This window comes from Lutra lutra, chromosome 13 (genome assembly GCF_902655055.1).
Source record: "Lutra lutra chromosome 13, mLutLut1.2, whole genome shotgun sequence".
Classification (NCBI taxonomy): Eukaryota; Metazoa; Chordata; class Mammalia; order Carnivora; family Mustelidae; genus Lutra; species Lutra lutra.
The window spans coordinates 85,619,306-85,645,097 of record NC_062290.1 but is presented as its reverse complement, the minus strand read 5'-3'; the positions used below and the strand labels follow the sequence as shown (position 1 = coordinate 85,645,097).

The 25,792-nt window shown below is 50.8% G+C and overlaps 1 protein-coding gene across 4 annotated transcripts in view; it reads left to right on the top strand.

Annotated features, from left to right (window-relative positions):
* Positions 1 to 25,758, top strand: part of GOLGA1 (golgin A1) — a 47,503-nt gene extending 21,745 nt beyond the window's left edge. For all 4 annotated transcript variants that reach the window (XM_047700006.1, XM_047700008.1, XM_047700007.1 and 1 more), the window contains 13 exons: positions 2,915 to 3,040; positions 5,067 to 5,162; positions 8,072 to 8,167; positions 9,481 to 9,630; positions 10,422 to 10,517; positions 16,227 to 16,316; positions 17,312 to 17,414; positions 17,540 to 17,697; positions 18,431 to 18,574; positions 21,883 to 21,942; positions 22,355 to 22,525; positions 22,997 to 23,083; positions 23,578 to 25,758. In XM_047700006.1, the coding sequence (XP_047555962.1) occupies positions 2,915 to 3,040; positions 5,067 to 5,162; positions 8,072 to 8,167; positions 9,481 to 9,630; positions 10,422 to 10,517; positions 16,227 to 16,316; positions 17,312 to 17,414; positions 17,540 to 17,697; positions 18,431 to 18,574; positions 21,883 to 21,942; positions 22,355 to 22,525; positions 22,997 to 23,083; positions 23,578 to 23,658 (1,458 nt within the window). In that variant the 3' untranslated portion in view covers positions 23,659 to 25,758. The remainder of the gene's footprint in view (positions 1 to 2,914; positions 3,041 to 5,066; positions 5,163 to 8,071; positions 8,168 to 9,480; positions 9,631 to 10,421; positions 10,518 to 16,226; positions 16,317 to 17,311; positions 17,415 to 17,539; positions 17,698 to 18,430; positions 18,575 to 21,882; positions 21,943 to 22,354; positions 22,526 to 22,996; positions 23,084 to 23,577) is intronic.
* Positions 25,759 to 25,792: the final 34 nt, after the last annotated feature.

Below are 25,792 nucleotides of genomic sequence, written 5' to 3'. Positions count from 1 at the left end.
TAGATTATACCTAAGTATTTCATTTTGGGGGGTGCTGATATAAATGGTAATTGTGTTTTTAATCTCATATTCCACTTGTTTATTGTTGGTACATAGGAAAGCAGTTGGCTTTTGTATAACAGCCTTGTATCCTACAACCTTTATGTAACCACTTGTTATTTCTGGGAGTTTTCTGCCAACTTATTTGGATTTTTCTAGATAGCTGATCATGTCATCTACTAACAAAGACAATTTTAGGTTTTTCTTCCCAGTCTATGTACTTGTATTTCCTTTTCTCATCTGATTACATTAGCAAGGATTTCTAATACAGTATTGGAAAGGATTGATGAGAGGGGACATCCTTACCTTGTACGTGATCTTAATGGAAAAGCTTTGAGTTTCTCACCATTAAGAATAATGTAGCATATAAGGTGTTGGGGGCCTGAAGTAAAGCACCCAGAGTGGAGAGGGGGGTTTCATATGGGATATGGTGTACAAGAAGACTAAATGGAAATTGGTGACTGATTCTTTTTCTGTCCCTAACTTTGCCTAACACCAAAACTTTGGTTTTCACCGTAGAATCACCTGTATCTCTCAAGTTCGCATAGATGTGTAGTAGAATGAGTATAGGCTTTGGCTCCAGAAGACCTGAATTTGAATCTTTTATTTATCACTGGCCCGTGCCTTTGGGCTAGTTCCTAAGCTTCAGTGTCCTTATAAATGGACACAGTGAAGGGCTGTCTTAAGGACCAGGGTGCTTGGGCAGTGCTTCCTCATGCTATGCACACTCTGGCTGCTGCTGCCGTATCTTGCTCCGCATTAGGAGATTGCATTGTTAGTGAGAGACCCACCATGACTGGCCGTCATGGCCAAACTGTTTTTCTTCCTATCAAACTCTCTCTCCCTGTCTTCTCTGTTTGGTGTCGTGATATCGTTTCACCAGGCAGCTAAGTTATAGACTTGGAGTTGTCTTTACCTCTTCTCCTTGTTTCCTAGTCATGCTGAACTTGGCCCTCACCTCTTTGCATGTGCTGCGCTTTACCCAGAATGCTCATTCCTCATTCATCCCTCAGTCCTGGGATCGAGCCCCGCATCGGGCTCTCTGCTTAGTGGGGAGCCTGTTTCCCTCTCTCTCTGCCTGCCTCTCTGCCTACTTGTGATCCCTCTCTCTCTGTCAAATAAATAAAATCTTAAAAAAAAAAAAGTTTACTGAATTATGGAAACTTGAATCTAGAGAGTTCAATCTCTGGAATCCACTACTGCCTGTACTCTCACCCATGTGAGAATTATTTGTTTAAAGACTTTATTGAGAGAGAGAGCACGCGTGCATGAGTGCGGGAGGCGCAGAGCAAGGGGGACAACAGGGAGTGAGGAGCCTGATGCAGATCCTGGGTCTGGATCTCAGACCCAGGACTCTGAGATCATGACCTGAGCTGAAGTCAGACGCCTAACCCACTGAGCCACCCATGTGCCCCCCTGTGAAAATTTAGAATGGCAAGTGCTTCATCCTAAAACCCTAAGCCCAAGTTGCTACATTTTATTCTAAGGAGAGATTGGCTGGGTTCCAAGCTGAACATAAAAAGTCTGTAGTTCAAGATACATCAACAGAAGCATAAAGTGAGGAAGCAGAGTGCCTGTGAGGAGGTACAGGTCTTCACCATAAGATGTTGATGCTATAGGAACTTTTTTTATTTTAGACTTTTTTTTTTTTTCCTGAGAGAGCACGAGCTGAGGGGAGGGGCAGAGGGAGAGGGACAAGCAGACTCTTCGCTGAGCAGGGAGCCCAATGCGGTGCTCAATCCCAGGACCCCAGGATCATGACCCAAGCTGAAGGCAGACACTTAACCAACTAAGTCACCCAGGCATCCCCTATACAATCTCTTTTTTTTTTTTTTTTTGGAGAGGAAGAGAATGGGCATCTTCAGTGGATGCAAGGACCACTGGGGATCTAAGAACTTGTGTAATCAAAGTTTCCTGGATCCTCTGCTTTGACGTTAAGCAGCACTAAAAAATTGGTAACAGAGGAACCAAGTCCCAAGCCACTGCCGCCACCACCATCATTGCCTGAGAGAGCCTGAGATAAAGTAGATGGCTCTTTGTTTGGGGCCTGGGTGTGAGGTGTGCAGTGGCTCTGCCCTGATTCCTGTGCTGGGAGGCAGCGTGAACGTGATCCTGTGGTTTAGAAGTTCTCTCTTACCCCTTCAGTCACTGGCGCTTCACCCAGCCGCACGTTTCCAGGAACATTGTTCTGTTGATCATTTGTAGGGCTTGTGGGGACCTTCTTTTTTTTTTTTTTTTTTTAAAGATTTTATTTATTTATTTGACAGAGAGAGAGATCACAAGTAGACAGAGAGGCAGGCAGAGAGAGAGAAAGGGAAGCAGGCTCCCTGCTGAGCAGAGAGCCCGATGCGGGACTCGATCCCAGGACCCTGAGATCATGACCTGAGCCAAAGGCAGCGGCCTAACCCACTGAGCCACCCAGGCGCCCTTGTGGGGACCTTCTTGAGTGGGATTACCTCTGCCAAGTTTGGCATCTGGGATAAAGACGTAGGTCCTGTTGGATGGATTAGTAGAATTAAATGTGTGCTTAGTGAGAGTAGAGGAAGTAGATCACGACAGTACAAACGGGTTGTCTTAAAGAAGACGAGCATCTTCTCGGGGTCTTGGCTGCATTCCACTGAGGTCATACCCTTGTTCTTTCCCACATCGTCATTTGCTTAGTTGAACGAGTGATTGTTTCTTGCTGCACAGGGTGGTGCTGGGTTCTGGTCTGGCATCTTCTGTGTCCCTTTTCAAGGAAGATTTCATAGCTGTGTATTCTTCTGAGAGGCAGTTGAGAACAGAATTTCGGGGAAACGTGATGGTCCAAGAGGAGACAGGAAGTAGGAGGGAGAAAGGGGTTATAGTGTAATGTAATCTCTGCTTTCACTTGTAGGCCACTGCTGAGACTCGAGAGAAGGAAACCCTCATCACCCATTTGCAGGAGAAGGTCTCGTCCTTGGAGAAGAGACTAGAGCAGAACCTACCAGGAGAAGAACACGTGCAAGAACCGCTGAAAGAGGTGACTTGGGACAGGCGCTCTCTTGGGACAGCCGCTGCTGGGGAGGGTGGGAATCCTGGAGGTTTCCTACAGTCCCAGAGCCGCAGAGCCAGAAGGTCCACGAGCAGCTGGGAGAGACGAGCACTCCCTCTAACTTCTGGTTGTCCTGCTTACAGCAAAAACAGTCACCTGTGTGTGCCACGTTCTCCTCAGCAAAAGGAGAGCTTCATTCAGAGGTGCTCAGGAATGAGTGGCATCACCCACCTGGTGATTTATGCCACTTGGGCTGTCTTGTCTTAGCACCCTGTTCTCTTCCACACGCAGTTTCCAGTGGCTGCCTGCCAGTCGTCACTGTATGCCTATGGCGTGAGCAAGAGTCGCCTTCGGCAGTGAGGAGACCCCCCTTTCCTGAGCGAGGCTGTTGAGTAGACTGGCCTTTTCCCCAGTGGTGTAGGTGAACTTGCTTTCTTATCAGGCCTGAGCCCATTCTCTGCCCATATTCTGTTCCTCCTCCTCTTTGTATCCAAGTGACTGACCTCACCGTGACAAAGGTGACAAAGCCAATGCCTTGGGCCTAGATTAGATCCTCACTGTCTTCCTTTCAGCTAAACATCTCCATCTCCACTGCTAGTGTCGTACTTCAGGGCTTCCAGCAACTCTGGGCTAGTCCCGAGCAGGGTCTCCAGACTGGCCTACGCAGCCGCAGTCTCCTCCCTCACCCCCGAGGCAGTCTTCCGCGCCCACTGCGCCCACTGCCAAGCTGCTGTTCCTGGCCGCCTCGCTCCCTTAACCTTCTTCCGCAGCTCCCCTGCAGCCTACAGTGTGTCTAGCTTGGGTTTGGGGTGTAAATTGATTCCTAGAATCAGACTACCTAGGTTTGTATCTCGTATCTTATACTTACTAATTGGTGACTTAGAGCGAGTAACTCAATCTTTGTTTTCTCCTCTGTGAAATAGGGCGGATAATTGTACCAAACGATAGAATTGTTAGGATTCAAGGAGTTACAATATGTGAAGTGTGTGGAATGAAACTCTAAAACGTAGTAGGTAGGGTCTCTGTGTATTTCAGCTCTTAATATCATGGTCCTTAGTATTGGGCCATCGTCATTACTACAAAGCTTAGTGTGCACAGGAGGTACCTGGGCACTTTGTGTAGAGTCTATTCCTGCTGCCAGGAATCCCGTTTTCAGTAGGCCGGATGTTAGACCTCAAGGTTAACAACCACCTACCTCCCTCACCAAGGTAATCTAACCTTGTCCAGTGTGTGGACAACCCCACTTTAAAAAATATTGCCTACCGAATTTGGGACGCCTGGGTGGCTCAGTTGGTTGGACGACTGCCTTCGGCTCAGGTCATGATCCTGGAGTCCCGGGATCGAGTCCCGCATCGGCTCCCGGCTCTGTGGGGAGTCTGCTTCTCTCTCTGACCTTCTCCTCGCTCATGCTCTCTCTCACTGTCTCTCTCTCAAATAAATAAATAAAATCTTTAAAAAAAATAAAATAAAATAAAATAAAATAAAATAAAAAATAAAAAATATTGCCTACCGAATTAAATTCAGACTCTTTTCTGCAGCATTAAAAGGTTCCCATGATCTGCCCCTTTGCCTGACTTTCTGGTCTTACTTCTTGACCTGAATCCACTATTGCTGTAGCTTTTTGCAAGTTGTAGCTCCCCGAGTGTCCCGGGCTGTTTCACGACTCCACTGATCATGACTCCGCCTGGTGCTCCCATCCACCCACCCCAGGCCGCCTGTGAATTAGGAAGCCACCCACTTTCCTGAGGCAGTGAGTGGCCTGCTCTAGGCATTTTCACAGGCACTAATTGCACTCTCTTAATTTTTTTGTTAGTCTTTGCCTCAGGCTCAAGGTCAAAGGAGTATGTCAGATTGATCTATGTGTACTTCATGATATGTGAATTTTTATCTCAGCTGTTATTTTTAATGCCTTTGTGTCCCCTGTGCCTCGGAACAAATCACAGTCTATAGTAGACATCAACAAACATTCAGTGGAAAAATGACTGTTTTCATTTACTCGTCTTTCAACTTACAGAAAACTGTTGCTGAGCAGAATCTGGAGGATACCAGACAGCAGCTCTTGGCAGCCAGAAGCAGCCAGGCCAAGGCCATTGACGTCCTGGAGACTCGGGTACTGACCTCACTCGCAGGGATTTCTGTGTCTGGGTGGTAGCTTGGTTGGACATCACTGGGGGAGAATCCGCTGAGCTCAGAGGTTTTCTTTGGAAGCGACTGTTTTGGCTCTTAATTTCCGCAGGCCCGTGTTACCTTCATTCTTGCCTCATCGGCACCATGGTTCCACATAGCATCTCTTGCTTCTTCCCTTCTATCCTCGTTCCCTTCCCTCCCACTGGAACCCATTCTGATGGAGTTGATACAGATCCCTGTGTGTGGGGTTACCTTAAAGTGGGCGGCCTTGCTGTGTGTGCACATGTGCAAGTTATGTAAGCGCTGCAGTGCTACGCACACGGTCCCCTTCACCCACTCCGCTGGGTCCGTGTCCACGTCATTGTGCTCGCTGCTCTACCTGGTGGCTATCTACCAGATGCCGGACATCCAGCTTGCCGCAGCTGCCGCCCCCTCTCGCCACAGGCTGCACTGCACCCAACAGCCTTGTCCCTGTCACCTCCAGGACAGAGAATGTATATGACCTAATGGGACTAAGTAGAACAAGAACATTCCTGCATGGGCTGCCCCATGCTCTACTCCCCCAGAGCGCATGCGGGGTTCTGCATCTGCATGGCTGCCTCGTCCAGCCATTTGTTTGTTTGTTTGCCAGTGGGTGAGGGTGAAGTGGTGGCAGGGGTAAGGGATCTTAAGATCCTTGTTCTTACGAACGAGGTGGGGCCTCGTTCATAAGGGCCCTGATCCCATCATGTGGAATCCACCCTCATGACCTAAGCGCCTCCAGAGGCCCCACCTCCTGTTACCGTCACATCGTCACTTCCGGCCTTAGGATTTCCACATGAATATGGGGGCACGCAAACACTCAGACCAGAGCAAATACTTAGCTCATTTTAAAAATCTTATCTCCTGATAAATATGCCTGAAGCTCTGTATTTCTCAGTACAGCTTGCTTTGTTTTATTAGAATTCAGTTCGGTTTCTGAATATCTTTTTATTGCAATAAAATAAACATGACATAAAAGTTACCATTTCAGCCATTTCTAGGGTACAACTCAGTGGCATGAAGCACATTCACACTGTTGTGTAACCATCACCGCCATCATCTCCAGAACGTATTCATCTTCTCAAACTGGAATTCTGTCCCCATTAAATACTGACTTCCCACTCTCTCCCACCTGCAGCCTGGGCAACCACCATTCTACTTTCTATCCCTATAAATTTGACTACTCTAGTAATCTCATATTAGCGGAATCATGCAGTATGTGACCTTTTGTGTCTGGCTGATTTCACTTGACATATGTTTTCAAGGTTCATTCATGTTGTAGCATGTGTCTGAATTTCATTCCTTTTTAAGGCTGAATAAGCCCTTTTTTAAAATTTAATTAAATGCCACACCACACATGGGGCTCGAACTCATGACCCCGAGATCATGAGTCATATGCTGTACCACTGAGCCAGTCAGGTGCCCCAGGGCTGAATAAGTTTTTTTTTTAAAAAAGCTTTCATTCCTTCATATGTACCATGTTTTGTTTATCCCTTCATTTGTCATTTTTTTTTAAAGATTTTGTTTATTTATTTGACACAGAGAGAGAGCTCACAAGTAGGCAGAGAGGCAGGCAGAGAGAGAGGGGGAAGCAAGCTCCCTGCTGAGCAGAGAGCCCGATGTGGGGCTCGATCCCAGGACCCTGAGATCATGACCTGAGCCGAAGGCAGACGCTTCACCTACTGAGCCACCCAGGTGCCCCCAAACCCTTCATTTGTCAATGGTTTTTGGGTTATTTCCACCCTCTGGCTACTGTGAATAATAAATATTAGCGTAGTGCTATGAACAAGATTTTTGTGTGAGCTTTTACTTTCATTTCTCTTGGGTTTATACCCAGGAATGGAATTGCCAGGTCATATTATAACTCTGTGCTTAATCTCTGGAGGATCTGAATCTTTCTTGAGTGCTTCCTCCAAGTTGAGATTTGGGTAGCTGCTTTCTGAACCCAGGACTTTAAAAAACTAGGCTTCAGTTCTGGCTCTACCACTAATAAAATTCGTGATCCTGGATGAGTAACATTACCGTCCTCCTCTGTGGAAATACAGCGTTCTCCGGGGGTTGCTTCAGCTCAGTCTTCCATGTGAATGTTTATGAGGAACCATGAGACCTGAAAGTAACCTTCCCTCATTCGGTACCTACTTCCCCTTGACAAAGCTGCAATTTCCCTTGTGTTTATGTTTTAATAATAAACTTCAAGGTCAGACCTTATTCAACAAACAAGAGGACTTTACCAGGGAGATGGGCAAAGGTGGCTCGAACCCGATCAGAATGCCCCGTTGGAGAGCCACATCCAGCGGGGTGGACCGGGTGTGGTCCTGTCTGCGGGACAGCCGCCCGGCCCACTGCCAAGTCAGACGGGCTGATGTCTGTGGAATGAGTGAAAGTTTGTGCCACAAGCAGTCATCCCACTTCCGGGAATGTGTCCTAAGGAAGTGGCTCAAACCAGGTCACCGAATGTTGGGTGAGGACGTTCACTAATGTGTCGTCTCAGATGGGCAAGCGGGAACCGCCACGGGGCCAGCACCGGCGGCCGTGGTTCAGTGGATTGTGAGGTGTCCTTGAGACAAACGATCTAAGTTCTGAAGAACACGTGGGAACGCAGAAGGAACCTTGAGTGAGGAGGAAAAATGCATAGTTTTCCTAGAGTTGTGTACAGAGTTGCTTAAAAAAAAAAATGTTATAAAAATGCACCAGAGGAAAAGACGTTAGACTGGTGGCATTGCAGAATGGTAGATGTATCGGTGTCTTTTTTCTAACTTAAAACTTTCTATAATGTACCCGTTTTACGATGTAAATGGATTTGATTTTTTAAAGCCATTTGTTAACCACGCTTCAGCTTCTTTTGAATGAAAGAAGGCTCTTCCCCCTCAGGTGAAGGAACTCGAGCAGAGCTTGCTGGCGTCGGAGGAGAAGCTGAAGCACAGCGGGGATGTCGCGGCGGCCCAGGAGGCTCGGATTCAGGAGCTCGTAAGTGGTTCTGGGCCCCCAGGGCTTGCCCTTTGCGCCTTTGCCACTGCCCCAGCTCGCTCCGCCGAGGTATCTGGACCCAACCCTCCATACGGTCGTGGCGCTGGATGTGAGCAGGTGGGCAGTGCGCGTGGGGCGAGTCAGGACCTGCTGGCGGAGCCCGGTTACCCCGGGAGGTAGAGCCTGATTCCCCTCTGACGGCTGGCGGGAGAGCCCAGCCTCGGTCTGGGGCTGTTAGAGGGGTGGCTCGCAGCCAGGGCTGCGGAGAACAGGTCCCGGCTCTGGGGAGAACATGGCAAGGGCTTGGCCAGCTGTCGCAGCCCCACGTGGGGTGTTGGGTTAGAAACTAGAGAGCTAGAGAAGTATTTACTGCGTGTTTGCCATTCCAGCCACTGTGCTGAGTATCCTGCCGGAGTTTCACTCAGTCCTTGCTGCAGACCTGAGGGCTACGTGCAGTTGGCCTCATTCTCTAGAGGATGCTGGTTCGGAAAAACTGGATCAATAACCCTGTGGTCGCGGTGGTGTCCCAGCTAGTAAATGGCAAAACCCTCACTTTCTTAGGTCAAAGCTCTTGTTCACCATCGCTGTATTATACAGATGGTCCCTAATTTATGATGGTTCAGCTCTGTGATTTTTCGACTTTATGAGATGCAAAATCAGTATGGCTTCAGTAGAAACTTGTACTTAAATTTTGAAGTTTAAGCTTCTCCTGGGCTAACGATGGGCAGTCCAGTACTCTCCCTCAGTGCCTGCCAGTGGCAGGGAGCCCCGTCTCCCAGGCTGCCACACGATCACAGGGTAAACAACCAGTTCTGTACCTGTACAGCCTTTCTGTTTTTCACTCTGAGAACAGCATTCACCAAATTACATGAGCTATTCAACACTTCAGGATAAAATAAGCTTTGCCCAGCTGTAGGCTAATGTAAGTGTTCTGAGAAATTTAAAAAAAAATTTTTTTTTAAGATTTTATGTTTAAATAATCTCTCCACCCAGTGTGGGGCTCAGACTGAGAACCCAAGATCGAGCCACATGTAGTGAGTGACTGAGCCAGCCCGCGCCCCTGTTCTGAGCATTTAACGTAGGCTAGGCTAAGCTGGTGCCCTAAGGTGTTCCCCCAGCCCCGAGACCAGCCCCAGATGTCAGCTTCTGAACAGGCCAGGGGCAGTAGACAGAGCTGCAGGTGGGGACCTCTGCAGCACCCAGACCAGAGATCAGAAGGAGAGTTGTTTCTACTGGACACCCATCTTTGGATCGCTGAGGGAGAGAAGGGGTTCCTCGCCATCCCCATGGGTGCCTGTCCTCCCCCTGCATAGGCCGCCGCAAACAGAGAGAGCGGCCTGGCGCAGCAGCAGGTGCTGGCTCGGGAGCAGCAGGGCATGGAGCACGTCCGCACGCTGGAGGCCCAGCTCGCTGCCCTGGAGAGAGCGCGGGCGGCTGAACAGACGGCCACGGAGCAAGAGGTGGTGAGTGGGGAGGAGGGTGAGGCCCGGCTGGGAGCGCCGACTTCCTGCGTGCTGGGCAGCCAGGGCATTGACGGGAGAACAGCCCCCCCTCTGAACAAGGGAACCACTTTTTGGAGCCATTTTCATCTTTCTAGCAAGGCACCTGCTCATGAGATTGGCTGTAAAAAGGCTGCTTTTTCTCAAACCCCAAACAGATGGCTTTGCTTTTCTTCGGGGCGGCGCAGGGACTTGCTGGCATTTCCTTAGCAGCCCCTTCAGCTTCTTCCCACTGTGTCTCCGCAGTGTTCTGGTTCCTCTAGCGTGGTCTCGCCGCCCTCTCTCTGGTCCCCTCCCCGTTCCCCATCTTCCGGGTCAGGTGCCATGTTTCTTCTTGTGAGTCCTGTGTCGGCCGGTTCTTCCTGACCCTGCCCCATTCTTGTCCCCCGACCCTGCAGTGACACACAGGGTGGGGGTGCATTTTAAAAAGGCCCCATGTGTTGGGGCATCTGGGTGGCTCAGTGGGTTAAGCCTCAGCCTTCAGCTCAGGTCATGATCTCAGGGTCCTGGGATCAAGCTCCACATCGGGCTCTCTGCTCAGCGGGGAGCCTGCTTCCTCCCTCCCTCTCTCTCTGCCTGCCTCTCTGTCTGCTTGTGATCTCTGTCTGTCAAATAAATAAATAAATAAATAAATAAATAAATAAATCTTTTTAAAAAAATAAATAAAAATAAAAAGGCTCCGTGTCTGTAGGACGGTGCCCTGGGGAAATAGGGTAAAGCCTTTTCTTCTCACACATGCTTTTCTCAATTTGCAGAGACATCTGGAGCAAGAAAACACAGCCCTCAAAGAAAGTAAGAATGAATGTGAACGTTCTTTACAACACCACGAGCTTGAGCTGAAGAAGCTAAAGGTATTTATCTGGTGGCGCCAGCGTGTCATGGCAGTGGCCCGTCTTTTACGCGTGTGTTTGGGGCAGCCCAGGGAAGGTTCTGTACTCCAAGTGGAGAGGGCGTGAACTAGCATTTGTTCAACAGTTCTCTTAGACGTTTGCTGGAAATTGTCACCTCATTAATTCCTCTCAGTGATCCAGGATGGTAGGAAGAATTAGGCTCATTTAGTACTTAATGTCATTTGAGGCTCTGAGGAGAAGTAATTTGTCTAAGTTCCATGGTTAGTTCGAAGCGATGCTGGTCTGACTTCACTCAGCCCGCTCCACCTCTGGGTCACCATCCACACAGCCTGAAAGTCATGCCGTCAGCACCAGTGTCATTGAGCTTTCCCGTGGGACCAGGGAAGCACGGGCTCAAGTGGTCGTAAGGACCTTACCCGTTTCTGTCGGAGGCCGTGTGTAGAGATGAAGGGACAGTCTGCTGGACTGTCCCTTTCCCTCCTGAGAACTTGGCACTTTCATCAGACCTCGCCCGCGTCTCTGCCTGGACATAGCTGGATGCAAAGGAAAGAGAGTTTCTGCTGCTTCCGTAGAGGCCTCCAGGCTCCTCTGTCCCCTTTCAAAGGAGCCCTTAGATGATGGATCATCGCAGTGCTTGCCCAACTTGGTCATGACCCAGGGATCTTGGGGGACTTTTGGCAGAGGCCTTCTCAGAACATCCCCCGCTGCAGGCCTGCATGAAATCCGCGTTCAGAACACTCTCGACTGCATGAGGCCGCTGCTCCGGCGGAGGTGCCAAACCGTGGGAAGCCTGTGCCTTGGGGTCCGAGCTGTTTCCATGTGTTCCTTCAGCAGACACTGCAGTACGGGTAGTAACCACTCTAGGTGCTGGGATAGGAGCAAAACAGGCAGAACTTTACCCCTGTGGAGCCTGTAACTGGAGACGGCAGCCAAGCAGTGGTCCTGGATGCTGGGAGAGTAAAGCAGAGTGAGGGGCAGAGTAGGGAGGAGGGGGCTCTTGTAAACCGGGGGGTTAGGGAGGGCTACAGTGGTATTTGAGCACAAGCCCTGAGTCATGCGGTGTGCATGTTTGGGAAGGGAATAGTCCAGACCGAAGAAATAGCAGATAGAAAATCTCTGAGGCAGAAAAAAGCTTAGTTTGTTCCAAGAACAGCGCAAAGGTCAGTGTGGCTGCCGCTCAGTGGGCTGGGGGAGAGCAAGATGACAGCAGGCAGGCAGGGAAGTAGTTGCAAGGGTTAAGCAAAAAAGTGCTGGAAGAAGTTTTGTGCGGCGTTTCGTTCTGTTTGGTTTTGGTGAGCAGCAGAGTTTATTGAGCGACGATACGAAGCTCCTGAAGAGGGATGGGGCCTGAGAGGGTTGAGGGAGACGTTTTGTATTAAAACAATTACTCTGGCTCTTTGTAGAAAAATGTTCTGGAAAGGAAGCAAGTAGAGAAGGAGGAAGACCTGTTAGGAGGTTCAGATATTAAATCACTTACTATGTTTAAGGGCATAAAGGACAAAATTGAAAATTTCAGCAGAGATTTGGAAATTATTCTAAAAGACAGTAGTGTTTAAAGAGAAACAAATGAGAACGTCAGAGCCAGAGAATGTAGAGCTGGAACGAAGAACGTGGTAGACTCCAAAAGGGCACACGGAAACTTTCGGAAGTAATGAGTATTTTCACGGTTTTTATTGTGGTGATGGCTTCACCCGAACTCACCACATTGTGCAGTGTGGTGTTAGTTATTTTTCAGGAAAGTGATTTTAAAAAATAATACGTTTTAAAAAAATATGTTTAAGAGCCAATTAGAACTCGAGAGAATTAGTGAAGTGGAAAGAAGGACAGAGAGAAAGACAGAAAAGGCATGATAAAAGACAGGATCCTGGGAGGTGCCTGAGCCCAGGTCAGTGGGAGTTCAGAAGGGAATGCACAGGTGAGACTGAAGCAGTTATTTTTTTTAAAAGATTTTATTTAGTATTTAAAAAGATTTAATTTTTTTTAAGATTTTATTTATTTATTTGACAGACAAAGATCACAAGTAGGCAAAGAGGCAGGCAGAGAGAGAGGAGGAAGCAGGCTCCCTGCTGAGCAGAGAGCCCGATGCGGAGCTCGATCCCAGGACCCTGAGATCATGACCTGAGCCGAAGGCAGAGGCTTTAACCCACTGAGCCACCCAGGCACCCCAGGATAAATTTTAAAATCTGTACCTAGACACAGCATACAGTAGAACTAGAAAAACCAATAAAACAGAAACAAGGAATTAGTCACCAACAGATTTGCACTAAAGGAAGTGCTAGAGAGCATCGTTCAGGTTAAGGAAGATTCTAGATGGACACGGGTAAGATGTAAGGCAGTAAGAAAGAATGAGGAGCAATGATCATTGCAACTAATGTACACAAGAAGAAACAGAAAATCTGTCCTGCAGTGTGTCCATCATGGTCCAGTCAGGGGAAAGAACCATACGGGTTGAGAATTTATGTTCTCATGTAAGGTTTTCACAGAAACAGTTACAAGCTATCACAAACGTAGCCACTGGAAGAATGGCTACAACTTAGGGAACAAAGCAAAGAAGGTGGAATTATGGGGTGCCTGGGTGGCTCAGTGGGTTAAGCCTCTGCCTTCAGCTCACGTCATAGTCTCAGAATCCTGGGATCGAGCCCCGCATCAGGCTCTGTGCCCAGCGGGGAGCCTGCTTCCCCCCCACATCCCCCTGCTGCTCTCTGCCTGCCTCTCTGCCCACTTGTGATCTCTGTCAAATAAATAAATAAAATCTTCAAAAAAAGAGGTGGAATTATTAGGAATTAAGACAAAGAGCCCCACAGATCTGACACACAGACCTCTGAGGGAGGGACGCTGTTCGGTGGGTGCCTAGTGTGTGTCGGGGGAACAAGACAGAGAATGAACTCAGCCCCACTCTTGGGAAAAACCTGCTGCCTCAGGACAAAATTGCTTCTGCCCCCGTGAAGCATCCTGGCTCACAGAAACCGAAGCTGACGGGGGCGGGGGGGGGGGGGGGGGGGGGGCGGTAGGTCTTTTGCTCCGTGCCTGTGCCTTCCAGGCTCCCTCTAGCTCCTCCTGTTGGCGGAGACTCACATGGAACCAGCTCGATGAGCAGAAATGGGGTTTGCTGAGTCCCAGGCATAGTAGGGCAAAGCAGAATATAAAAGGGGGGAGCGAGGCCAGCGCACACACACAGGTCGTTAGGAAGTGTGGTTCATTTTCACACGCTTGGGGAATGTTCTCAATATCTTAGATTTCTAGTTTAATACCATTATAGTCCGATAACACACACACTGGTTTCAGTTCTTTGATACTTATTGAGGCTTGTTTTATGACCCAGCCTGTCGTCTGTCGGGGAACTATTTCAGCGCCCTGCGGCTGTGGGGAAAGCGTTCTCTGAGCGCCCCTTAGATCAAGTTGGGTGAAAGTATTGTCCAAATCCCTGTGTTTTCTGATTTTTCTTTTTTGTTTTCCTGTTGCATCAGCTAGTAAGGGTGGCGTGCGGATTCTTGCAGCTATGCTCACGGATTTGTCTCTTTTTCTCTCTCATTCTGCCGATCTCTGCTTCAGGTGTTTGGAAGCACTATTTTTAGGTGCATACATATTTAGAATTCCCTCAGGGAAGGCATTCCCAGGTGCAGAGAGCTGCTGGAGGCGGGGAGCCCGGTGACAGGCGCCACACTGAGCGGTGCCGAGGGCCTGAGTCCCACAGCCCTGGACTGGGTGTGCTCTGTGGCCGCAGCGTGGACCTCACAGCCATGTGGCCCCTCACTGGCTGGTTCTTGAGGGAATCTAACTTCCTTTTTTTTTAAACCGAACCTGTTCCCCCTTGCCTTCAAGAGGATTAGCCTGAGGGCCCAGTGTGACCTGAGGAGGAGTGCCCTGGGCCGTGCCTGGCAGGGAGGGGCTTTGAGTCCAGTTCCTGCCCTCAGCTGCTTTCCTGGCCTTCCCTCGGTCTGCCTGCCGGCCCTCTCAGACATCGGCGGTCAGAGCTCCCCTCTCACTCTCCCCAGAAAAGGCTTCTGCCCTCTGCCCCCACGGGCTAGGGTTTCAGAACTGCGTCAACAGAGCCACCCCTGATGAGGAGTTTTGTCTGGGGGTGGGGCAGGGTCTCCCTCCTCTTGAATTCAGGCGCCCGTTCTTCTCATCATTGCTAGAGATGGACTCAACGGAAAGTCCGTTCTGACAAGTCCATGGTTGGAGCCAGAACGCCCCTGGCCAGGAGGCTGGCCTCTCCCTCCACGAACCACCTTGTACCGGCATCAGTGGAAAGGGAAGTGTCCATAGGGGAGATAAGTAGCTCATAGAACCAGAAAGACCTGTCCGACAGGAACCAGGGGGTGCGGGGCCTCAGGTCTCTTTTCTCCCTGTGCCATGCTGCTTCCTACCCTGTCAGTTACCCAGGCTGTTGGCCTTGCTTCTCCACGATGCCCACTGCGGCCGACAAATTGAGTGGACATCACCACAGCAGCAGCAAGCTGGTAACATGCCAGCTCCGGAAAGAGGGCTTCTCCCCTGAGGCTTCACCTTATAAAAAAGGCCTCTGATATAACAAGGAACTTTGGTCCCTCTGAGATGACAGAGCCACCCCTTGGACGGGTCATTTTGGCCCGGGGCTGCAGTACTGGGATTGGCCAGGTCTGAACCACATGCTTATCTCGGTGGCCACAAGATGGGCGTATCGGGGGGCGCCTGGGTGGCTCAGTGGGTTAAGCCACTGCCTTCGGCTCGGGTCGTGATCTCAGGGTCCTGGGATCGAGCCCCGCATCGGGCTCTCTGCTCAGCAGGGAGCCTGCTTCCTCCTCTCTCTCTGCCTGCCTCTCTGCTTGCTTGTGCTCTCTCTCTGTCAAATAAATAAATAAAAATCTTAAAAAAAAAAAAAAAAAGATGGGCGTATCGGTACCGGCAGCCCTACCAGCACCACCTGGAACTGCAGGGTGGAAATGGGGAGGAGCAGCGATGAGGCTCTTACCCCCAGAAATGCGGTGATCCTGGGTTGACTGGAAAAACAGACTTCTCTGACCAGAACAAAGGCACCTGAGAAGTCTGGGGACTGAGCAGTGAGCCCGGCATCTGTCGCAGGAAAGAGGACTGCTGTGTTTGTCAGGAGATAGTTCCTGTGCTCTGGGGAAGGCTGAGGCAGCCCTGGTCCACGTAGGAAATATTCTGGGTGGCGGAGTCTGAGCTCAGGCAGATGCTGGCTTGCAACCCGGTTGTCCTGCTAGCTGTGGGACCGCAGGCACATGAACCTCGCAGAGCCTTTTTCTCTTCTATAAAATAGATAATTTTGATGAGTTTGTGGCATTTTGTCCTATTACAGTTCAGTAATTGCTTCTTATTTTTCCCCGAAATTGGGTTGCTCTAGTCCGTTCAGTTGGGCTTAGGAGTCTTTCTTCTTGTTCTATGTTGATTTCATTAGACCAGTTCTTCTCTTCAGGTTCTTGGTCCCCTAACCTTGGCCCAGGAACTGATGGTTGACCCAGGGGATAACCAAGCCCCCGCAGTGTGCCCATCTGCGGAGAGGCCGGTGGGTTGCCCAGCAGGACAGTTCCTGGAGGGATACAGAAGGCATTGCGGGGAGAGGGCACCCCGGGCGCCTGGAGAAGCAGGACGAACGTTAATCTGGCCCTGTAAGACCATATCCTTGATGGGCTTCAGGTAGTGCGCAGCTAAAAACTGTGGAATGAGTTTTGAGACACCATCTCCTACCTGTTTTCTGTATCGTAGGAAGAATGGAGCCAAAGAGAAATTGTGAGTGTGGCCATGGCTCAAGCCCTGGACGAAGTGCGGAAGCAGAGGGAGGAGCTCCAGCAGCAGGTAGCCCCTCCGGACGCGGGGGTGTGAGCTCTGGGGTGGGGTGTGCCAGCCTCAGTAGGACCAGCCTACCTCCCTGTGTCCAGGACGGGTGCTGGACCTAGGTCTCAGGAATGCCATCCACTGAGTGATTCCCCTGAGGTCTCTAGAAAGGTAGGAGAAAAGTGTTATAAAGAAAGCCTCACCTCACAGGATAGGCCTTTTTTGATTTTTGATGGTCAGTTATTGTTCTAAAGCTTACCTGGAGAAAAGTCATACCTGTACCTATTGGGCTCTAATTTTTTTTTAATTTTTTTAAAGATTTTATTTATTTGACAGAGAGTACAAGTAGGCAGAGCAGCAGGCAGAGGGAGAGGGAGAAGTAGACTCCCCGCTGAGCAAGGAGCCCAGTGCGGACCCTGGGATCATGACCCAAGCTGAAGGCAGCTGCTTAACCGACTGAGCCACCCAGGTGCCCCGTTATTGGGCTCTTAATTCTGTGAGGGGGCCATCACTGGCCGCAGGCCCCCAAGACCGTATAATACAGTTGAGCTGTCAGTGGGAAGGGTGGGAAACGCCTTCCTTTTCAGATAGACTCAGTGTCAGGTCCCAGACCTGGTAGTTAATGGGCCCTAAGCCTTCAGTAAGTCCTTAACAAATGTGAGTCTTACTTGCCTCTGGAAAGACTTTAGGATAATTACACCTTTCAGGAGGTGTAACAAACCTGTGTGACAGGGTCACATGTATCAAATGCCAGGCATGTGGCAGGCAGTCAGGACCCAGAAGGCCAGGCAGAGCAGCCACATGTCTGGGAGGCCCAGCGTAGGCCAGGTGGGCAGCGAGGCCCCGGCCCCGCACGTGCCCAGACTAGCAGAGCTGAGCTGGCAGGTGTTCCAGGCTGTGGACTGCAGGGAAGGATTCATGGGGCCCCTTCCACGGGTAGGGGGAAAGTAGAGATTCCTTCTGGGGGAAACAGGGTGACTGCTGCCAACCTCGTCATGTTGGTCTTTCTGTCCAAGGCTGCTGACCTCACAGCTGTCATAGAGGAGAAGGAGCAGACTTTGCAGGAAAAAACTGAGGTGATTCTCCAGAAAGAGCAGGAGATTTTCCAGCTGAAGAAAGGTGAGGAGTTTTCCCCTGTTGAGCCTTCTGATCTGCTCCCACCCGGTGTCCCTGCCCGGAAGTGGCCTAGGCAGGAAGCGGCGTGGAGTCACCTGGCTGACGGTGCCCCCCCACCCCGGGCCTAGGTCACGACTCTGCCCTGTCGCAGATGCACCAGCTGCAGAGTGAGCTGGAGGCCCTGCAGAGCCTGAGGGCGGAGGAGGCCGAAGCTGCTGCAGCGGACGACGTGCTAAGGCTGCCCAGCCCGGACCAGGGCTTGGTGCTGTCGGTGCCCGAGCCACACGTAAGTCCCCACCGGAGCTGCGGGCCGGGCGTGGTGGCCACAGTGTGCACTGCGGCAGGACAAATGGCTGACCGCTGCAGTTGGCCACGAAGAGGCGGGAAGACGTCGGGGTTGGGGGGACGCAGGGGGGTTGGAATTACAGGAAGACACAGCTGGTGGTCGCTAGCTCCGGGCTGTGGGGCAGGTCACTGCCCTGTGCTCCAGACTTCCTGTCTTTAAAGTGGAGGTGCCGGGCGCCTGGGTGGCTCAGTGGGTTAGGGCCTCTGCCTTCGGCTCAGGTCATGATCTCAGTGTCCTGAGTGTCCTGGGATGGAGCCCCGCATCAGGCTCTCTTCTCAGCAGGGAGCCTGCTTCCCCCTCTCTCTCTGCCTGCCTCTCTGCCTGCTTGTGATCTCTGTCTGTCAAATGAATAAATAAAATATTTTTTAAAAATATATATATATAGAAAATAAATAAATAAATAAAGTGGAGGTGCTTAACTGACTGAGAGCTCTCGGGTGTCGAGGAGCCCATCAGATGTGGCAGCACGTGTCAGGGGTCAGGTGTTAGAGCACACTCTTGCGGGGAAAGCTGTTGTCCCTCTGGAAGGCATTGGACGGGATCACCACGGTTCAGGTGTGGTTCCTGGCCAGCTGTCTGTTCGAGCTCATCAGTCCACACCTCTGGAACTTTCCCATGGACCTTCGGCTTAACTTGACCATTACCTTGTCCTGGCTCTCAACTTGCTGTCTAGGTAACCTCGAGGGCCACGGGGGGCCCTGTGTACCAGCTTCCAGCAGCAGAGGGAATCCCAAACGGCGAGGTGGGGGTCATGGACCTAGAGCAGCTACAGAAGGAAAAACAGGACTTGGAGCAGCAACTTCTGGAGAAAAATAAGGTGAGGGCGCTCTCTGGCTCAGCTGTTGATCTCCCTGCACTGTCCCTGTATTTGTGCAGAAAACTGCCCAGTCCCTTTCTAGAGAGTTTGTGGATGCCCCGGGCACGGTCCGGGGGAGATCTCACCTCTTCAGCAGAAGGCCTTCTTCCTGGATTTCTGCCTGCGCTGCCTTCCTTTCCCACCTCCCCCGACTTGCGATCACGTACAGTGTTGGAGCTCGAGCAATAGTGACTTCAGATGTTTGCAGCCACCTCTGCCGTCACCAGTGGGTCCCATTGGACCAGACCCCTTAACCTCCCACTTCCTTTCCACGGCCATGAAATGACCCAGTGAGGCCTGACTTCAAGTAGTTTTACTGGGGGGGGGGGGGGGGGAGGGGTGTTGGGGACAAAAGGAAAGTGTCCGTTAGCTGTCCTGTAGCATTTCTGGTATTGTCAGAGGCTTAATAAATGTCATGACTCCACCCACCCTGCCAGCCTCTGCACCTGCGAGCGCGGGGTCTTGTTCCATTCTGCTTGCCAAGGGCCCTGGGAAGTCAAGTGTGCTGACTGCTCATTGCTCAGCCTTCAGTGTGTGATTGTGGGTATTTTTTTAGACCTTTATCAAAAGGAGAAAGTGCTCATTCCCTCTCCCTGTCTCTCGCACACACACGTTTAATCTTAGTATGAAATATCGAATACCGAAAAGTGAACAAACAGCATATGCCCCCAGGCCCAGCCCTCAGACCCCCTCTGTAATGGCAGTCAGTCCCTTGCTGCACGCGCAGGCACCTGCACCCTTCCCGCAAGCTCAGGTGCTCCCGGAACCCTAGATCGTTGCTGTACCTCTGCGGCGGTGTCTAAAAACTTCTGAAAATTAAACCACCCAAAGCCAAACTTCAGACTCACCGAGCTGCCCAGCACCGGCTGCCGCCCTTTAGCTCAGTGAGCGTGAAAAGTAAAACTCATGGTGTCATTCTCAACCCTTGTGTCTCCTCCACGAGCAACAGCCACACTGTTAGCCAGTCCTTGGGCTCTCCTTTCAAACTACATCCAAACTGAGCTGCTCCCCATACCCCCCACTGCTGCCACCCAAGGTCAGGTTACCATGGTCTCTCCCCTCCAGGCTGGTGTTGGGCTTCTAACTGGTTTCCCTATCACCCCACAATTCCATCCCTCTGATGACTTCCTCTATTAAAGCCTAGTCTTTGCAGTGGCCCACTAAGCCCTGTGCGGTTTGGCCCCTTAGTACTCCTTTTACTGCACCCCTTCTGCCATCCCCAGCACTCCCTCTCAGCTATAGTGGCCTTGCCTTTCTGTGAATGTTAAGCACCCTCCTGCCTCAGGGCCTTTGCACTTTCTGAGCCTTCTGTCTGGAAGATTTTTCCTGCGATTCCCTTACTTCCTTTATGGTGTCATTTTGTCAAGGCATCTTCCGTGCTACCCTTGGCAGCCCTCACCACCAGAAGAACCTCCTGTCCCCTTACCTCACTCTTTCTCTCCATGCTTCTTAATACCTTCTGATGTACTAAATACTGGTTATTGGCACTTTTCCCTCCTGAGAGCAGACGTTTTTCTTGTTTTCCTTATTGTTTTTTCCCAGCCTCCAGGTAGGTGTCTGCCACTAATAGTAGGGACTCAGTCGGTATTTGTTAGTTGAATTAGTTCATGAGCCAAAAGCCTAGAAAATAAGGTAACATAAAATAGCAAATGTACTTTGAAATGAGTGCCCAGGCTCTTGGTTAGCCAAGAGAATAACAGACTGAAACAGCACATTACCATTTATAAAATAGGGTGTTTGGAGCCATTTAATGTGCTTGACAGAAGCTGAGCCTCTCACAGAGCCATCTCACTCTGTGCAGAGACTGTGGACATACCTCTGGAGAAAGCAGAGCTGACCACCGCTTTAAAAGTGGAGGTTCAGGGCGCCTCGGTGGCTCAGTGGGTTAAGTGATTGCCTTTGGTATAGATCATGCAATCAAGTCCCACATTGGTCTCATAAATAACTAAAATCTTTAAAAAACAAAAAAAAGTGGAGTCTCAGCCCCACTCTAAGACATGGGGCATCCCCTAGAGTTACTATCACATTTAAAGTTAAAATTGAAGGGACACCTGACAGGTTTAGTTGGTGGACCATGTGACTGTTGATCTCAGGGTTGAGTTCAAGCCCCACATTGGGCATAGAACTTACCAAAAAAAAAAAGGAAAACTGTGGAAAGGTGTGAAAACTGATAAATGAAAAACACTATTCAAAATTCTAGCTACTGGGGTGCCTGGGTGGCTCAGTCAGTTAAGCATCTGCCTTGGGCCCAGGTCATGATCCCAGGGGGTTTGCTGCTCCCTCTGCCCCTCCCCCCAACTCATTGATTCTCTCTTTCCCTTTCTCTATCAAAAATAAATAAATTTTTTAAAAAACAGAAACGAAATTCTAGCTACTCACCCCAAGATTGGTGACATAGACTAGAAATCCACAGGAAAAACTAATGTTGATGTTACAGTTGTGAGACTTGGGTTAACATTTTTTCTTGTATTGCTATTATACAGTAAGTGCTTTCATTGGGAAAACAGGTTAGCCTAGTGATCAGTGGAGTGTGTAACAAATTACACTTAAGGCTTGACACTAATTAAATTCATTAAAAAGAAAATTTAAAGAACAGATAAGGACAAAAAAACTATGATCTGTTACACTGTTAAAAATAAGCATAAAAATTATATTTCAGGAGAGCAGTGATGTGGGATCATGGCACGGAATTATAATTCTGAAGAACAAAATGTTCTGGGGTGCCTGGGTGGCTCAGTGGGTTGGACCTCTGCCTTCAGCTCATGATCCCAGGGTCCTGGGATCGAGCCCCGCATCTGGCTCTCTGCTCGGCGGGGAGCCTGCTTCCTCCTGTCTCTCTGCCTGCCTCTCTGCCTACTTGTGATCTCTGTCAAATAAATAAATAATCTTATTTAAAAAAAAAAAAAAAAAAAAAGAACAAAATGTTCTGTCCAGAGGGGTTTCCAGCTGCACTCCCTCCAGAGGCAGGCACCGGAAACCATCCGGTGGGCCGAGGCTCTGTGAGGAGGCTAGGGCAGCCCTGCAGCCTGAGTGCTCTGCAGAGGGGGTATGACAGTGGCCTTTGTGGGGCGTGGTGAGCATGTGCATGCAGAACAGCCGGGGAAGAGTCCCAGGCCTGCAGGTGCGTCTTGGGAGACAGGGCAGGGTCTTAGAACAGATACATGGGGCCCCAAGGCAGCAGCTGGCTGTTCTGTTGTCCTTTGCACTTGAAGAATGGCGACATGTGCATTTAACGAATGGTGTCTTGTGGGGGCGGGGCTTTGTCTCAGACCATAAAGCAGATGCAGCAGAGGATGCTGGAACTCAGAAAGACTCTCCAAAAGGAACTGGTAAGTGCCCCTCTTCTGCCTCATGCCTGTTGAAGCCCACCCATCCCCACTGATGGCAAGAGGCTTTTGGAAAGCCAGACGTTGGCTGGTGGGACAACGGCCCTGCCAGCTTGAACAGGCCTCTGCCAAGTAGCTGTGGGACTGTGGGCAAGAGGTGTCCTGACCCGGGTAAGGGAAATGTCTGAACTTACCCTGATGACCTCTTCTTCATCAGCGGCCACCCCTCCTGGAGGGGCCAAGCCTTCCTTGGGCCCAGAAGGCACTCCCTGCCCCCGGGGGCCCTGTCATGCCGCCCCGCGCCGGGCCCGGTAAAGGAACGGCCCGTGGCCGCCGCGTGGGCCCCGGGCTCTCCCGGGGGGTTTTCACACCTGACTCGGGGGTTCAGTGTAGCATCTTTCCTTTGGGTTTTCAGAAAATCAGACCCGACAACGAGCTCTTTGAAGTCCGGGACAAGCCTGGCCCCGAGATGCCAAACATGGCTCCTTCTGTCACGAACAACGCAGACCTGACTGATGCCCGCGAGATCAACTTTGAATACCTGAAGCACGTGGTTCTGAAATTCATGTCCTGTCGGGAATCTGAGGTAGAGGGCTTCTGAGTCGCCTGTGGGGTACGGAGTGCCCGGCTCATTGGTCCGAGCCTCGCGTGGCCTCCCCCAAGTCCGTTTCTTTCTTCCTCTCCCACATTCTGATTTGCCCGCCACTGTGGATGGCTCGTGCTTTCTCCGGCTGGCCGTGACCCGCTGACTGCAGCGCGCACTGGGGGGCCGAGGGGGGTTGGGTGCGGAGTCCCGGGAGCTGAAGCGGCCCCACATTCCTGCACCTGCTGAAGAGCAGGGCTGCGGCTGCAGGGATGTCCTGGGGATCGTGCCAGCTCCCGGAGGAAAACTTGGAGGGGAGAAGAACGGGTCATTGTGGTCAGACTGGAGAAAGCCCAACTTGGCCCTAAGCAAAGCTGGCGGGAGTGGACCTGGGAAGCGCTGCCATTTAGGGCCCCCAACCACCCCGCTCTGCCTCCACCAGGGCCCATGGCAGCAAAACTTTCTTGGTTCCAGGCTTTTCACCTTATAAAAGCTGTGTCAGTGTTGCTGAACTTCTCACAAGAGGAAGAGAACATGCTCAAAGAAACCCTGGAGTATAAGGTAGGTCTCCGCGGGCTCGTAGAAACTGGAGTTACAGCCCGGTGCTGGCGGGGGCCGCGAGCTCCTCTGAGGATGCACTCGATTCCTGCGCGCGCATGGCCCCGCTGCGCCCCGCCAACAGGCCTGGGGCTGTCCCGGACACTGTCACTGACGCATCTGACATCCACAGCCCCAGGTCTGGCCTGGCATCCAGACTTAAAAAAAAAAATACAATATTCAGAAGGTATGTGCCGAAGGGATAGAACAAAAATACATTTCAAGACAGAATTACCTCCGGTTCCGTCACCTGCTTCTGGTCAAGTCCATGTTCTCCGGCTCCCCTCGCGTCCTCAGAACAGGCTCGGGGCCCCGCAGACCAGTCAGTGCAAGCAGCGTCTTCACCGCGAGCTCATGGCAGGCGTCACAGGGCATGGGGGGGTCCACAGGGCGGCCTTCGGGCTTCCTCTGCACCTCACCCCGGTGCTCACCTCGAGCCCTTTCTGTTTCAAACACAGATGTCGTGGTTTGGGTCCAAGCCAGCCCCCAAGGGCAGCATCCGACCCTCCATCTCCAACCCTCGGATACCCTGGTCCTAGATGGAGGTACCGACAGGCGGAGCGCCACGCGATGACACTTTTTCTGTGAAAAGAACACTGACACACCAGTCCGGCTGGGTTTTTAATCACTGTAACTGCAGTATTTTGTACAAGCGTCAAAACATTGTTTACAAGACTTAAGGCCGCCTTCCCGGCAGACTGACCCGAGCCTCGGAGCTGGCTGACCAGTGTCCTTGCGCTCACCGAGCCGGAGGGTCCTGGCACGCCCCACATCTCCCCAGCGCTGCTCGCATCCCAGCTCTGGCCGCTGCCCGCCTGCGCCGGAGCCCGCCGAGTGTCCGCACTCGCGCTTGAAGCTGCAGCGGCCGCCTCGGGCAGGGAGGAGGCCGGGTCCAGCCCACGGAGATGGCTCTGGGCGTGAAGGTGGCCGGTCGGAGTGGTGGTCGCGGGCCTGCCCCGCCTGCTTCTGCCGCACACAGCAGCTCGCTGGGCTGGGCTTTCCCGGTTAGCATGTTTGGGGTCGGATGAGCTAGAAGAGGCTTTTTAACCCTTCCTCTCAAGAAAACATTATTTCACCTTGTTTCCCAAACCACCCAGAGCTTTAGGCGTGCACATCTCTAAGGTACTCTGGGGCCAGTGTGGACTCCTGCATATGCAACTGACAGTATCTCACCTTACTGAGGAGAACTAGCAAATCTATAAAAAAGATCCTTAGTACCAAATACACTCAATTGCCTTTTTAATGAATGTACTTGTCTTGGATAGGTTGCTGGTAAACCATTTTAAACTATTTTTTATAGCTAAAGTTCTTCGCTATTATAAACATGTCTCTGTATTATAAAATCCATTTAACTGGTGTTCTTGAAGGCAAATCAGAGCATCAAGAGGAAACTATTTCTAGGACTGGGACGCCTCTCCCTTTTTTAATTTCACTAGCATTCTGTAGTCTCTGCTTCCCTCTGAAGCAGTGGTGGTATTTCGTTTGCTTTGCTTTTAATTACCTGTTGTAAGACTGAGCAAATGCTAATCCCGTTTGCTGCGGTTAAGGACCGTCTGCTCCATTCAGGGGAAGTCAGTTGTGGTCCCCTCCATCCTCGACCAAAACATCGCCTTGTATGTGGAGCCACCCCCTCTCCCCCCAGCCCCTGCCCCTACCTCTGCATATTTAAGCCAACACTACATTCCGGACTCCAGACAGCCCCCCCACTGGCCATAGTGCGTGACAGCATGCCAGTGGCTCTGGCAGGGACCCATGAAAACTTGTTCTCTTACTAAGGAAAGGGGAACGCGCTTGCACTGGATAATCCACAGTACGGACTCCCAAGAGCCTGCTAACTGATTTCGTTTGATGCAAGTTTCACTGGTTAAATAAAAAGCTGAGTTATAACAGGAGCTCCTAAATTTATTTTCAGTTAGCCAATGATGTAAAGTTACGTTTCTCAAAAATGCATACGGTTAAAATACGTAAAATATAATCTCACAGGAAAACAGGGATTTGCCAAGTAAATGTACTACATGTCCGCAGACCCGGAAGTACCCAGCAAGGGCAGCGTCACCGTCCTCCCAGCTCAGCTCTCTACCACCCCTCCTGGTCTCCAGTCACCTACCTCCTCCCGTGGCTCCTCCCTGCAGATGGCTTTCCTTTGTTTAGAATATTATTTTTCCTTTATCTGGTGGGGACACAAGACGGGAATTGCTTCTGTTCTGTAACTGTGGTAAGAGGTGGCCTCTCCAGCTGTTCCAGGAGTCTCCCCACGTTGGGTGGCTCAGGGCTTGCCAGCGGCTCCGAGACAGCGTCAGCGCAGGGGGTCCCCTGTTGACTACGCTGTGGCCTCCCTGCCCACAGGCCCCCCGCAGCTTTCACTCGGCCTGGACTAGCTAAGGGAGGCTTCATTCTGAGTAGGCTTTCCTCCTGCATGTCGAATCTCCTTCAGCTTTAAGAGGAAGAGTGGAGTAAATATTCCAAGTGATTCAATGCACTTTTACTTGTATAAAACGTTCTGTGATACAGTGTGTATAGCCCTTTATATGAGCATCGGAGTTGGATCGCTCTCCATGTTGTAAATAGGACTTGTACTATCTAAGACTGCTGTAGAAAATTCATTTGTGGTGTCACTTTTTGATTAAAGCTCTTTAATCTGGATGCAGCTTCAGTGGGTTTTGCTTGATAGTC